Here is a 14,996-nt window from a genome sequence, read left to right as displayed (position 1 = left end):
TGTGTACACCCACACTGGGATTGAACCTAGGGCCTTGTGAATACTAGGCAAGCTCTACAACAGTCCTTTTTTTTTTTTTTTTTTTTTTGAGATAGTCTCACTAAGTTGTCAGAGCTCCTCTTGAACTTTAGATCTTACCTCGGTCTCCCAAGCAGCTAGAATTCTAGGATCACCACCCCCACCCAGCTTGAGCATTTGTATTTCTTTTTAGAGAAAGTGTTCAAATCCTTTGCCATTTAATTAGATTATATGTCCTCTTCTGTTGAGTTACAAATGTTCTTTTATATTCTGGATAGTAGGCCCTTACAGATACATGATTTGCAAATATCATCTCCCATGTTTTAAGTTCTCTTTTTCACTCATAGTACCCTTGGAAGTACAAAACCTTTTAGTTTTGATAAAGTTAAATTTACCTATTTTATTTTCTTTGCTTATTTTTGCTTTAGGCATCATACCTAATAAACCACTGCCTAAACAAAGGTCATGAAAATTTACATCTACATTTTTTTCTAAGAATTTAGTAGTTTCACATTTAGTTCCTTGATTCATCTGGAATTAATTTTTAACAGCATAAGGCAGGGGTCCAGCTTCATTCTTTTGCATGTGGAAGTCCAGTTGTCCCAAGACCATCTTTGCTAAGTGCTTCTCTGTGTTCATTTTAGGGCATGCCTTAGACCAGGTAGGCACCTGGTCAGGTGGGCAGTTTACAACTCTGCTTTAACCTTCACCTCCTGCCTGTCAAAGCTTCAAGTTCAGACAAATGGGAGAGACATTTCTTGGGTATTTCCTGGGCATGTTCGTGGCCCCACACAAGCACATGGCTTTCAGGATTCCCAAGAATTTGTTTGAACTTTTTAAAGCCCACTGTGGACTTCTCATCCTCTAGTCTTTTCTTTTGATTTTGGCTCAGTCTCTTGTTCGTCCCAATGGAATCATTGCCTCAGGAAGTGGCAAATGTTTAAAAATTCCTGCTGATTTTTTTCATGTTTTTATTAGCATATTATATTTATGCATACTATTTTGGTTCATTCTGACGTAATCATATTGATTTTTTTTTTACAAAAATCATAGTGATAAGACTGTTCACACAGAGAAAGTTCTGAGTCAGGTGAAATAAAGACAAACTCAGAATTCAACTTTATAAAGCAACTTCCAAATACTGATCCATAGTGGCAGTTCTCTATGATGAGAGTTTTTTGGAAAGCTCCAAGCCCATGCTGTCCCCTTCCCTTGGCTGCTATTTTGCTGGTCTTCACAGTTACCATAGGTATAAGGTTGTTTGCTTACAAGGCCCCCATGGAGATGGGGCCAGGGAGTAGAACGAGGCAGGTTAAAATGCCTCAAGGCTTACTGTTCTTGGTGATAACCAACCACTTTTTTTAAATGAATATTTGTAGACTGTTGCAGGACTTTTGTTTAATTTCCAGAGTTCTAAAAAAGTTGATCTTGGCCAGTGTTCTTATAGTTTTATGGAGGAATGGCTTTATCAGAGATCCTCACTCTATTACTTTAAGTTCTTCTCTCGAAGGAACACTTTATAAATATTACCTTGATTCAATCCTACATTCTGGGGGTATTTTTGTTTTGTTTTGTTTGTTTGTACTCACAAAGTACCCTATTTCTTTCCTCTTTTCTCCTTCAGTGAGTAAATTATAAAATTCAGAGGGGAGATGTGGAAAAAAAATCCTATTTCCTGATTTTTTTTTCTTTAATAGTTTCCTTGTATTATGGCACTATGGACCAAAGTGTCAGGAACAAGGTGGACCTAAGCTGTTTCCTTCCAAAGAAATAAAGAAAAATCTATATTCAGTCTTTCTGGCTCTGTACCAGTCACGAAATGAACTCGAGATTGGAGACATTTCAATTAAGGAGGATTGGAAAAGGATGTGTAATAACTCAACAAAAGAGGGCTCCTGCACCCAGATTTCTTGCAGGAGAAAGAACAGAGCTTTTAAACAGACCAAGTATGTGGTAATTTCTTGTGTTGAATTTCCCTCTGTTGGTGTTGAACACTTCTCAACTGCTTTCCCCCAAATAGCAGATGCTGAGATGAGTGAGAGCAAAATGAAACTCTAAGTTGAACATTTCCCTTCTTGAGCAAAACTGGAGTAAGTAGGTAAAGGATCATTAGGGACAGGTGACTAGCAACTGGTGATTCATCATTGCTAGTGATGTCTTGAACCAAATTCCAGAAGGCAGTGTGCTTCCAGGAGGGGTGGGACAAAGATTTGCATGTCTGACCTCATGCAGAAGCTCAGCCCCAGAGAATATAAACAGGGGAGCGGTCTTTGTCCGCCTCACCAGTGCCAGGCTCAGCCACTTCCAAACACAGCAAAGCCATGGCAGTCCCCCGATCCATGTTGCTACAACTGGGGCTGTCTCTGTGCTGTGCACTATACTTTTCTTCTGCCAGCCCTACACAATACAAAGACAACTGCATGGTCTTTGACACATCCGTCACCACCAACAACTCCAACATCACAGTCACCCCAGACGTCTTTGAGAACAACATAAACTACACAGGTGAGTAAAAGCCATTCTTTCTGCTGTCCCTTGTTCTCTGAGGGGGTATGAGTCACAGGTTCAGAGCACACCCCTCCTTCCCTGCTTTCAGTTACGCAAAACATATGCTTTTAAATTGGTCGGGAAGTGAGGGAAGAAAGAGAAAGAACAAAACTATGTGAGAAAGTGGACCAAGGGGACTATTTCTGCTGGTTCCCTGGACCACAGAGGCATGGCAGTCCAAGGCCCAGATTAACTAAGCCCAGCAAAAGCACACCTGGCACAAATTCTCTGACAGATAATAATGGGCATTTTTACCATTTTAAGGGCCATAACTGCGTTCGTTGCGGCATATAGTCTTTTTTTTTTACATCCATTTGACAAAACAGTGACGCAGTGATGATCATACAATTCCAGGAGGCCTCATTTGCACTTAACCTAATGGGCAAAAAATCTTACCAACTAGACAGATGGGGAAAACATCACCATCCCACTTTATATGTGAGAAACTCGGAGCTGAAAGAGGTTAAATGCTGTGCTCAGGGTCTCACTGCTAGCCGGTGGCAGAACCAGCTCTTGATTCTTGGTCTTTCTATTCTTAATCCAATGTTTTCCTTAGAAGTGTCTAAGAAAATATTTTATAAATCCCCTTTGGGGAATCAGTCAAACTCAGAAGTCGAGGAACATGCTCTCTGTCCTGGATTGAACCTAGTAACCCCAGTACCACACACACACAAAAAAAGAATGTGGGTTCTAATTAGTTTCATGAGGCAGCAACAATGTTTGACATGATGCTTTATATGTAAGAATGTATTTAGTCCACAGACTGAGGCACAAATGCTAAGTGACTTCCTCAGGCCACAGGGCACCTGGAACTGTGGAGCTGGCATATGAACCAGAGACCTGACCCTGACTGCACATCTCTTAATTACAGAAATGAGAGCCAACACTCTTTACTACGTGCTGGGTACTATCTAAGGGATATTATTGTCCCAGGAGAATGGAGGCACAGAGAAGTTCAAAATTTCCCCAAGGTCACTAGAACGTAACAGAGCTAATATTTGATCCTAAATAACAAGGTCTGTCTAGCTTCAGATCCAGTCTTCTTATCCCCTAAGCTATCCCGCCTCTCTTAAAAGTCGAACCACATCTTGCAGAGAACTCCGGGGTGACAGCTGCACTCACAGTCTCCAGATTCTTGACCTCCGCAGGTGAACAACCATGGCATGCCTTCACACACTCAGCCTAGCTTAGCTGTTCTTTCTACTCTTTCCTGGGGACTGCCACTGAGTGCTTGAGTTGTGATGGGGCTAACTAGGTCCCACTCCCTCAGGCAGTGGATCTCATTCTAGCATGGCAGGGAGGATAGTATAATAGAATAAGTACCAAGTAAGTATGTGCATGAATCAAGGATTCATAGGCATTGTGGCAAGAAGGCCCAGCAGGGCCCTGATGTCATATGCCGTCCCATGGGGTGAAGGATTTTGTTAGTGAAGTAGGAAAATGAGAAGGTTATCATGTGAAGACCCTGTGGAGACATGGCAGATTTCTGAAAGGAGGGCAACAGGAAGACAAGGTGATCCACTGGGGGAAAAGGCAATCACAGTGTTTACAGAGGCACCAGCAGGAGCCAGGAAAAGGGAAGGGGGAAAAGAATGAGAGTTCTTTGAATGTTTTCCCATCTGTGCATATTATCAGATTCCATCTCAGAAGGGACAAGTGAGGTCTCTGTGGTAATCTAATTCATGATGAGAATACTTTTAAGTTGAAGATCAAAATCCTCTACCCACAGGGATAAGAAGAGCCAGATTCCACACGCACAACTACCCAGCAGGCTCTGTGGCTGCCTTTGTAGATCATCACTGCCAGGACTCAGGGCTTCCAGGGACTTTGAGTAAATGTCCACCCAAGCCAACTGCCTTCCCTTATTTTGGTTTCAGAATTCTTTTACGTTTGAGCATTGTGTCGACATTAGTAAGACAAGTATAAATGACTTGGCAGATACCAAGAGACAGTCACAGCTCAGGCAATATCTTAGAACAGGTTCCCTGGGTCTGTTTTGATTTTAGGAGAGAAAAACCCTTCATACAGTGGCATTTACTCTGAGCCTGTGCTGGGTCAGCATCTGCCTCTATTTTTTTTTTCCTCTTTGGGCAAGAGGGATATGATTTGCTGGCCTTTCTTTCTTAACTTGCAGTTTAAAGTACCACATCAGATGGACAACTTCTAAAATCAATCAGCAAGCAGTTATTTTTTTGCCCTCCAGGTGCCCAGAACTGGGATGACCAGATACTGACACAGATGAAACCTCAAAGTGTAATTTAGTTCTCAACTTTACAGTAAAAGATGTAAATGTTTCAGGTGTGAGAGGAAAAGTGGGCTAAATTGGTCCAGAGAAGGGACATGGGCAGGATGTTGGAGTGGAAGAGGGGATGGGAAGAAGGGAAGGATTCCAGACAGCAGCCAGACATGAATGAAGGCCAGGGCCAGGGATGGGCCCGGAGTGGGCTAGGTACATTTGCAGAAAGGGGAGAAATTATTCCTAGAGCAGAATACAAAGAGAAGAATGAAGCTTGGTTTTAGGGTCCTGAAAACCATGTGCTGGGTATTATTATTGACCAGACAGAAGCAGAAATATTAAAAAAAAAAAAAAAGCAGGAATGTTTCAATGCTTTAGAAGGAGGAACACTTGGACAGATATGTGTCCTGGTGCACAGGTTGTGGGAGAAAGTCTGGTCTGGCCACAGTGTTGTAAGGCAGCCTGAGGGAGAAAAGCTTGAGGCCAGAAATCCAGGGATACAGGTGCCTAGGAAGGGAGAAAAGAGGGTTTAATCCAGAGTGAAAGGGGGAAAGTAGAAAGAACAGGCAAGAACACATTCTTAGAGAACCAACAGAGTTAATGACTATCTGAATGATATCATCATGCGTCACCTTCCGCCATGATGTAGGACAAATGTTAGGGCTCCCTGAGCAAGTCGGGGCTGGTGGAATTGGATCAGCTGATTTTGATTGGCAAAGCAAACAACTAGCCAAGAGAAATGTAGTGTGCTAAAAATAATCACATCTGCAATTTATTTAACATCCACAATGTGTTAGATTTTAACATTCTTCTCTTTAATCTTTCCAGGAACCTCTCTAGATAGGTATCATGATCCCAGATAATGAGGGGTAATGTCCTTATCCCCAAACCCAGAACAGGTGTAAAGTGGCCATTCAAGAAATGGGTGTAGTGTGGATGAACACTAAGAAACCAAGGCTCAAAGGTAACACAGCCTGCTGCTGAGTTTTAGAGCTAGAATTCAGTTCAGGACTGTTTGAGCTACTTGATCCACTTTCTTTATTCTGTGATGAAGTCTTTGAAGGCATTCAGGTGGTGAGAGATCCCTGCAGACAACATCAGCCTAATACTGAGAATTCATTCATGAGCCATCTTCTAAGGGAGGAAATGGAGAGATTGAAAGATTCTCTTCAAATTTTCTCCCCCAATACATATCAGAATGCTGAAATTAACAAGTATCAGCAAGGTCCCTGTAAGTAAATGCCAGGCTGGGTCACAAGGGAAGACTCATCTGAGCAGAGAATAAGCCTAAGGAGTTATTTGACAGGTATTTAGTTTAGGTCTCTGTTGTCTCAGAGCCACCCCCCGCAACCTCACCCCCTTCCCATACCTTCAACATCAGAGCCCAAGAGCATCAGCACTCCTGGGATGTACTTTGCTTTTACTTAGCAACAGTATTATGTTCCTGGAGCACATCTCAAGAGCTCACCTGACACTTTCATATCCATTAACCGTCCTCACACTCCCCTGGAGGAGGCCAAGCCAGCCCAGCTCAGAAAGGTTTGGAAATTTATTCCTAGGATCCCACCCCTCTGTAGCCAACCAAGGCTAGAGGACAGGTCTTTTAATCACCTTTCACTGTAGAAAATTTGGAAACACACCAAAAAAAAAAAAAAAGCACTAAGAAAATTTAAATCATCTAATCACTACCAAGAAGTCACCACAGTTAACATCTCAATGTATTTCCTTCCAGACATTCTTCAACTTTTTCAAAAACAGTACCATGCTTTATGTACCCATTCTTTTTTTTATTTCTTTTTATTCTACTCATGTACTTATTTATTCTTATGTGGTGTTGAGAATCGAACCCAGTGCCTCACACATTCTAGGCAAGCACTCTACCACTGAGCCACAACCCAGTCCATCTGTGTACCCAAGTGTCTTTCCTCACACTTATTTTGATTTCGTGCCCCATGCCCTGACCCACACTGCAGGTGTCTGAAGGCTTTCTCACTCTTTTCTCCTAGTATGGGTTCCTGTGAACGACAACGACAGTGCTGTGGTCCTGCAGGCCTTTGACAAGAACAAACACTCAGTGGGCTTCTGGCAAGACGCAGATGAGGACTGCAACAGCAGTGCTCTGTATCACGTGACCAGCTTCAAGCGCCCACTCCTCAAGGCAAACTGGATAGTCTCTGGTTCTGAAGACTTAACTGAAGTTGAGCTGCAGTAAGTACTTGTCTCACTTTGCTTTGGGTTTTTAGACTTTTATTTGGGTCTTTGCAGTTTTACATTGACCCAGAGGATTAAAGCACAATCTGGATGCAAAGCAGAGAAACCAGAAGTGGTGCTTCTTTTCTGCTTACCATTCTCTGCCTTGCCTTTCACCTGTGCATATGCATACAGGCATGCACGCGCATGCATGTGCATACAGACACACACACACACACCACCACCACCACCACCACCACACCAGTTATGTTCCACATAAACAGAGAAAACTGGGCACCATTTTTCTTTCAGATTCTCTATATGCAAACTAGAGAATCACTATTTAAAACACAGATTCATTTTGGAAACGGCTTAGTAACAGGAAGGTGGTGATTGTGTAATAGAAACAGGTTTCCCACTGTCACAGAAAATGGATGCCATCAGATTCTGAGGTGAGGCTACTTAAAGCTAGCATGACATTTGAACAACAAACCTTCCTCCCAGCTCTGGATTTGATATGAGCTTTACCTTAGGAACCAGTGCTGGGATGTGTTTGTGTTCTCATGCTGTCATTTTGTACTGAAAGGGCAGGCCTGACTACCAGGCTATGTCCACTGTGAACAGCCCAGTTTCTGGCAGCTGGTGACCCTGATGGTGAGTCTGTTGGGCTGTTTTGCTCTCTCCAGTCATGCTCTGGCCTGGTCTAACTTAATTGGCTTCGGAGGAGGGACTACAATGCCCACAGGGTAACATACAGGAGCAGAAGCCCAAGGGAACTGCTACTGTTCAGTCTCACAATGACAGCAGTTGCTTAGAAGCCAGCCAAGCCTAATTAGAATAAGAACTTTCCTCCCATCTCACCTCATTAAAGCCTCCACACCCCATGCAACAACAGAAAAAGGACCAAAATGACAATCTGCAAGAGAAACAGCACAATCCCACTGACAGCCTGGTCTCAAACCCTTCTAACTCACACACCCACTAGAACACGCCAGCCTCTGCTCATTCACAATGTACACACTACTCTCATGGCCTTGATGGGCAAGACTGACTCTAAGGGAGGGAAAGACAGGACATAGGTGACTCCACTGTGGTGGGCACTGAGCTGAGTAGGGCAGAAAGGGAATGTGAGGAGGTCCCAGCCTGTGGAAGTTCACTGTGAGGTCAGAGAGACAAAGTCCAGACACCTCAGCGTCCCCTGTACTTCTCCCCTGATGGAGATCTGTCTGGGTTAGGAACAGGGAGAAATGACTTCATAGAAAAAGTTACTATTGAGCCTATAGACAGGTACAGCCAGGAGACATGTCACCAGGTGTTATAGACAGAGCAACTGTCTTGAACAAAGACGAGAGACGTGTACTAGCCTGTGAGGAATTCAGCCTGGTGAAGCTGGTGGGGATGGGGAATGGGAAAGGCTGTCTGGAAGTAAGACCTTGAAGGATACTAGTCAAGACAACATAGAGCAGACCGATATTGAATGATCTGCTAATTGTGTCATGGAGAAAATCAGCACAAAAGAGGTGAAGAGGGTGGGGTGCCCAGGAAAGGCAGAGATGTGAGCTGAACTTGTGTATCCTGCAGCTGAGATCCTCACCATCTGTCTCACTAAATTTCCCTCCATAGAGTCTTCACTGTCAATTTCAACCGGACGGCTACAGTTTCTTCTCTGAAACTAGGAGGAAAAGGTGAGTTCCTCTGAGGCCCATTTGCATTTTTGGCAGTATACTCAATTGGCCAGGAAAATTACTTTGGGGGGGGGCTAGGAAAAAAAGGCACCGCTTATTATGTATTACCCAGATATCAGTTGAGTATCCCGGTATCTAGGAGCCTCTATAAGATTTGCTCAAACTCTTACCTCATGCCCTTTGGAAAATAAAGCCCTCACCAAGATCTCTATAAATTCCTAAAGGCCTTATAGTCTCCTAGTTACTGTGACTCCAAACTCCTATTTCCATAGGATCTGTTTTTATCCAATATTATATAGACATCTATATGAAAATCAGCATCCTTTTCCATTTTCACAGAGAATCTCCTCCCACACAGAGCCTTCATTGGGTAGAGTAGACAATTGGCCAAAGAATGTCAAATGGGGGTGAGGATGGGAGTGGAGAGTTATACCAAAAAAAGTTGATATTATAAAAATATAGATAATTTTTCTGGATGCAGGGGTACATGTCTATAATTCCAGTAACTCAGGAGGCTGAGGCAAGAGGATCTACATTTAGAAGGCAGACAGCAATTTGGAGAGACCCTTATCAATTTAGCAAGACTCAACCTTACTCCTTCCTGAGATTCCTCACCTATCTTCTCCCTTCTCTGTCCCCTTCCTTTTCTCTTGCCTCCTTGTACTTTTAACTCCCAGTAGGGAGTTAAACTCAAGAAAGGAAGTTCAGAAAACATGCAACTTGCCTAAGATGACACAGAAAATCTAGAGCAAAATAAGATCTTCCATTCTACATTTTATACTGTTTTTCACTTTTCTCACACTTACATTAAAACTAAAAAAAAAAAAGATAATCTTGTCCGATGAAATGTTTAAACATAAGATTCACCCAAGAATGAGAAACATTAGTCTTTCTCAGTGTCCAGATAACAGGACTTCCTCAGGAGCCCAGAGCACTGAAAGACATCCAGCATGCTGCCTATTTTCCTGCCAGTCATGCATTGCAAAATGTGCTCAAAGGGAATAATTATTTCCAACAACAAATTTTAAAGTGATTATGCCTAATGAAACTATTATATGAAAGTCTTCACTGTTTCCTTGGTGGCTTTCCCTCTATGAGAGAACTGGGATGTTATTTTCTTCCTCGAGGACATTTTTGAGATGAATACTTATGTAAATGCTAAGAAGGGGAGGGGAAGTTGTTTCTAATTAGGCCCCCCTAGCTTTATGTTAATAAAAATCCAGTTTAAAAAAAAAAAAGAAAGTGGTTATGTTCCAACTCTTTGGCTCCACAAAATGCCAGAGAATATTTGTCCTAGGGAAATGTTAAATGAGATAAGTCAATGCCACCAAACTGGAAAGCACACCCCATGCGGGTGGAAGACTGCCTTGGCCTGGGTGAATTATTGGACATTGCCCTTCTTCCTCATCCTGTAGTTCCCTCTGTGGTCCACTCAAACCCTACTACTGCCAAGTTCTAATTTTTCTAGGATCAGACAAGCCCCCAGGACTACAAGTCTGGCTTTCTCTGCAAGACAACCTCAGAGAACCAATGCCTGGTCATGTCCCTGCATGTGAAAATAACCAGAGTTTCACAAACCAGAGCCAGGGGTTTCCATTAGTTTTAAAGCAGTTAAAGGTCTAAATGATATCAACTTCTCTCAAGTTCTTGACCTTAGCAAGAAGAATAAAGGTCTGCCACTCTGGATCATATTTGCCCTGATTAATCGAATATTAAAGACATAAAGATATCTGAGGGCAGACTACCCGCCCCAACAATAAATTCAGCAGTCATATTTATTCAGTAGGTCTCCCCCTCACCTTGCAGGGCTGTGCACACCTCAGGGTGGAGGCTTATTTTTGTACTTAACACTCTACCCCCAGCTGTCCCCTCCTCTGCACATACCTGGCACTGGAGAGTGTTGACTGCATTTTACTCATGAACTCTGGTGCCGGAGTTCTGTCAGGTGAGCTGCTTTCTTCTGGTACCCACCCACCATGCAGTAGAGGTTCTGAGGTCATCAAGTTTTTTGTTTGTTTGTTTGTTTATTTTTTTCCAGTGACAGCCACACCCTGGACCTCCAACCACATGAACAGCCTGACCACAATCCCGACCATAACCAAGACCACAGCCAACATCACAACCAATACCACCACCAAGACCACCACCAAGACCACCACCAGGACTACAAACATGACTACAACCATGACTACATCCAGGACCACATCCAGGACCACATCCAGGACCACAACCCCAGCCACAACGAAAAGCTTGGCCGTCAGAGCACTCAGCAGTCCTATTGCAGGTGCCATCCACATCCTGCTTGTTTTTCTCACCAGCAAACTCCTCTTCTAAAGCAAACAGTGATGGCTCCCCCTGCAGCGCATCCCTCCATGCTCAGCTCCCATGCCTGCCACGGCTGGACTGTGTGAGTGAAGGCTCCGCATTCTCCAGTGTGCACCCCGCTGCCTCTGCCTCAGACCACAGACCTAGGGCACCCTCTGGTGTATCTGGGTCACACAGATGTTCAACTGGGTCTTTCAGGACACAAATTCTGCTTTTTGTAAATACTTAGACCTCCTCTGACTATCACTGGAGTTCTGCCTCTCAGTTTAACACGTTGACAGCCAACCTGAGCTTTTATTCATTACCAAAGGATTCCTTTGCCCTCCTCCCCACCCCCACCCCAGTTTCTGGGGGAAGAACCCTTTCTTCTTTTTAAGACAATCTCAGATTTCTGATCAAACCTGCTCAGGTAACTCATGGATGAAAGGGAAAGGAGATATAGTCCTGAAGCTACTGGCAGCTTCCATTCTTATTCACACCAGTAGCTTTTGAAGGGCAAGAGAATAAGAAGATACAAAGTCTGAACAGGAAAAAAAAATGACAGGAAAAATTATGTCAAAAAAGGCATTTTTTTCCTAAGTTACACCAACTAAATGATACTCCAAATAAACGTGATGAATGTGTTAAATTCAAAGATAAGTCTTTAATGAATGATTAATATTAAAAAAAAAACAGAAAATTCTAGTTTTATTCATTTATGTATGAAAAAACTTATGGAATGAGTGTGTGTATGTCTTCAAGGTCAAACCTAAGGATAAATTTATCTTGGTTTTCATTTTCCCAAGTACAAACTTGTCATTTTCCTCTTAGTAGTTTTCCACTAAAAAAAGGGGGGGTGGGGAGCAAAATACAATATTTATAGTACAATATAAAACAACAACAAAAACCCATGGCATTTCCAGTAACAAGCTTAAAATAAGCAGCAAAGTTTTCTTTTAATAAGTATGCTAAGTTCCAGGGTGCCAGCACTCTCTCCTGATCCCTAAAATCATGTGCCTTGTGCAAGTTTGGACTCCATGTTTCCCTCTCCTCCTTAGAACATTCGGATGATATTCCTTACCACTCCCTGTTGTTTGGGACTGAAGAAAGCCCCACTGCAAATACTCAAGTCTGCTTATTCATTAAGGCTTGGCTTCATGAGTAACCTGCCACAGAGACAGTTTGGCTGTGATTCTTTTCTAGTGTCCAAAAAGGTCACTAAACAATTAATTTTCCCATCCAAAAATTTCCATCTACTAATTTAGGGGCTGGAAAAAGTGGTGTGCTCCTAAGCTCTTCAGAGGTAATGCTCCTGAATTTGGTGCCACACCAACCTGAGGGAGAAGTAACAATGGTTCCTGCAAAAGGCTGAGCAATTTTATGGGATGAGGAAGAGCCCATAAATATCCATTTGTCAACATTTCTCTTACACTTCATGATTGTTAATATTTAACACCATAAGAAATATACTAGTTTTTGTACTCTAAAATTTCCTGCTTCGGTAAATATTTCAACCCTCTCCCCTTAGAAAATATATAAAAAGAATCTTACCACACTGTAGTCCATATGTATAACACTTTTCTGATCTCGACAATGGCCAGCCCCAAATGCATCAGGTTCAATTATCAACAAATATATATGGAGCATCTACTACCTGCTACATATTGTTCTAGGCTCTTGCATAAGGCGAGGATCCCTTCCCCAGTGGATCCCAGCCTCAAACTTTCCTCATAAAGTTTTCAATTCTTAAACATCTTCTATGTACAAATGCTGTTAGGTGCTTTTACACATGCCACAGGTAATATCCTCACACAAACACACTTACCTGATGATTATCGATATTTTTAAAGATTAAAAAAAACCTGAAGTTCAGAGAAGTCATGTAAGTGGCCTCAATCACAGAGCTGGAAAAAGGAATATAGACCTTCAAAATAGGAATATAGACCTTCAAAACCTCAGAATATAGACCTTCAAAACCTCAGATTTCCATTTAACCACGATGCCCTGAGTTGGCACTGACCCTACAGTCAACACTTGCCCTGATTCCTTGTGTGAGTGTATAGCAACAGCAATAATAGTAGCAGTGATGACTATTCAGTATATAGTAGCCATTGTTCTAACATGTCTCCATGTGTGCCTCTCTGGGTTTGTCCTTGGAGTTTGTTAAAGTTTCTCGAATGTGGAAATTCATGACTTTTATCAACTTTGGTAAGTTGTCAACCATTCTCTTAGCATCCTTCTCTCCTCTCCTTCTAGAACTCTAATTATGCATATATTGGTACACTTGATGGATCTCACAGGTCTTTGAGACCTTGTTCATTTTTCTTTTTTTTTTTTTTTAATTGTTGGTCGTTCAAAACATTACATAGTTCTTAATACATCATATTTCACAGTTGGATTCAAGTGGGTTATGAACTCCCAATTTTACCCCGTATACAGATTGCTGTATCACATCAGTTACCCTTCCATTGATTGACAAATTGCCTTTCTAGTGTCTGATGTATTCTGATGTCTGTCCTATTCTCTACTATCCCCCCTCCCCTCCCCTCCCTTGTTCATTTTTCTTCATTCTTTTTTCCTCCTTCTCTTCAAACTGAATAATTTCAACTGACCTGTCTTCAAATTCACTGATGCAATAACCTCATCTGTTCAAATCTGCTGTTGAACCTCTCTAGTGAATTTTCTATGTTGGCTATTATACTTTTCAACTCCAAAACGTCTACTTGGTTTCTTGTTATAATTTCTAGCTATTCATGGTAGGCTCTGTTATTCAGATGTCATTTTCCTGGTTTCATGTAATTCTTTTTCTATGGTCTCCTTTTGCTCTTTCAGTGTATTTAGGACAGTTAACTTAAGTTTTTGCTTAGTAAACTAGTCTCTGCCAGTTACTAGGCTTCCTCAAGGACAGTTTTGTCAATATTTTTTTCCTTTGGCTGGACTATACTTTCCTGTTAGAAACAACAATTGCCTATCTACCCAAAGGAATTCTGAGGAAGTAGGAAAGAAAATTGTGTGTGTGTTGTTTTCTTTGTAGGAGAAAAATAGCTGCTGTGGGGATAAATGAGTTAATATATATAAAGCATATAGAACAGTGACTGGCACAACATAAGCACTATCTAAATATTATACTTTAATGCCTGAAAGGCATGTACTGATCGTGCAATAAACACACTGATCATGCAGGAGTGCTTCAGTAGGAAGAGGAGAAACTGGCAGTCAGGCAAGAAGAAAGGAGCTATGTAATCTGAAGGAGCTATGTAACCCTTTCTTCCTCCGGCCCCATTAATACTCTGTCCTTTACCCCAGTGCCAATCAAATAACGAGGACAAGGTTTTGAGAAGAAGGAAAACAAAGTTTTAATGATTTGCTAGCAAAGAATGCAGTAGACTTGGGTCTCAAGCCTGAGATTCTCTCCACCAGGAGGAACACCAGGAGGAATACAAAGGCTTGGGATCCAAATATCAGTAGATATAATTACTTAGTGTCCATCGGCTGTCCTTGGGAGAGCTTTGAGAGAGTGCTCTAGCTGCCAGGTGTGGAGTCTCTTTATTCTGTGGGCAGTGTATCACTGTGGGTAGTGAAGGACAAGAGAGCTTAGCCTATGGGAGAAACGTTAGTCTTGTTTCCCCCACTGCTAGGGAGGAGGAGATGGTAAGATAAAGAAAAGTTTGTTTGTTTGTTTGTTTTTGTTTTTTAAAAAGTCAGTTTTAAAATAAGCCACCTGTGGTTGAGCAGCAAGGTTTATATTGGAAGCATTAAGTGTTACATTTGCCCACTGTCAAATTTTACCTTCCATTTCTATGAGAAAATAGGTGATGACATCTCCAAGCTTGCTGAAAATGGGTGACAAAAGGGCTCCTTAGACTGGGGAGATTTTACCTGTTATTGTTATTTTGTTTTGTGAGATTTTACTGGAAGGGATGAACATGTAATATTAACCTTAGTGGGGACCTGGGAGAAGCAGGTCTGTGTACAGCAGTTATGATTTGACTAATTTATTGTATATACTTATTTTA

The 14,996-nt window shown here is 42.0% G+C and overlaps 1 protein-coding gene across 1 annotated transcript; it reads left to right on the top strand.

Annotated features, from left to right (window-relative positions):
• Positions 1–2,319: 2,319 nt before the first annotated feature.
• On the top strand, positions 2,320–11,163 carry Plet1 (placenta expressed transcript 1). Its single transcript, XM_026392608.1, has 4 exons — positions 2,320–2,523; positions 6,808–7,009; positions 8,615–8,676; positions 10,715–11,163. The coding sequence occupies exons 1-4, from the start codon at positions 2,340–2,342 to the stop codon at positions 11,008–11,010; spliced, it is 744 nt and encodes a 247-aa protein (XP_026248393.1). The 5' UTR covers positions 2,320–2,339; the 3' UTR covers positions 11,011–11,163.
• Positions 11,164–14,996: the final 3,833 nt, after the last annotated feature.

This window comes from Urocitellus parryii, chromosome 4 (assembly GCF_045843805.1).
Source record: "Urocitellus parryii isolate mUroPar1 chromosome 4, mUroPar1.hap1, whole genome shotgun sequence".
NCBI lineage: Eukaryota > Metazoa > Chordata > Mammalia > Rodentia > Sciuridae > Urocitellus > Urocitellus parryii.
The sequence above is the reverse complement of the archived record's forward strand: the minus strand, read 5'-3'. Positions and strand labels throughout refer to the sequence as shown.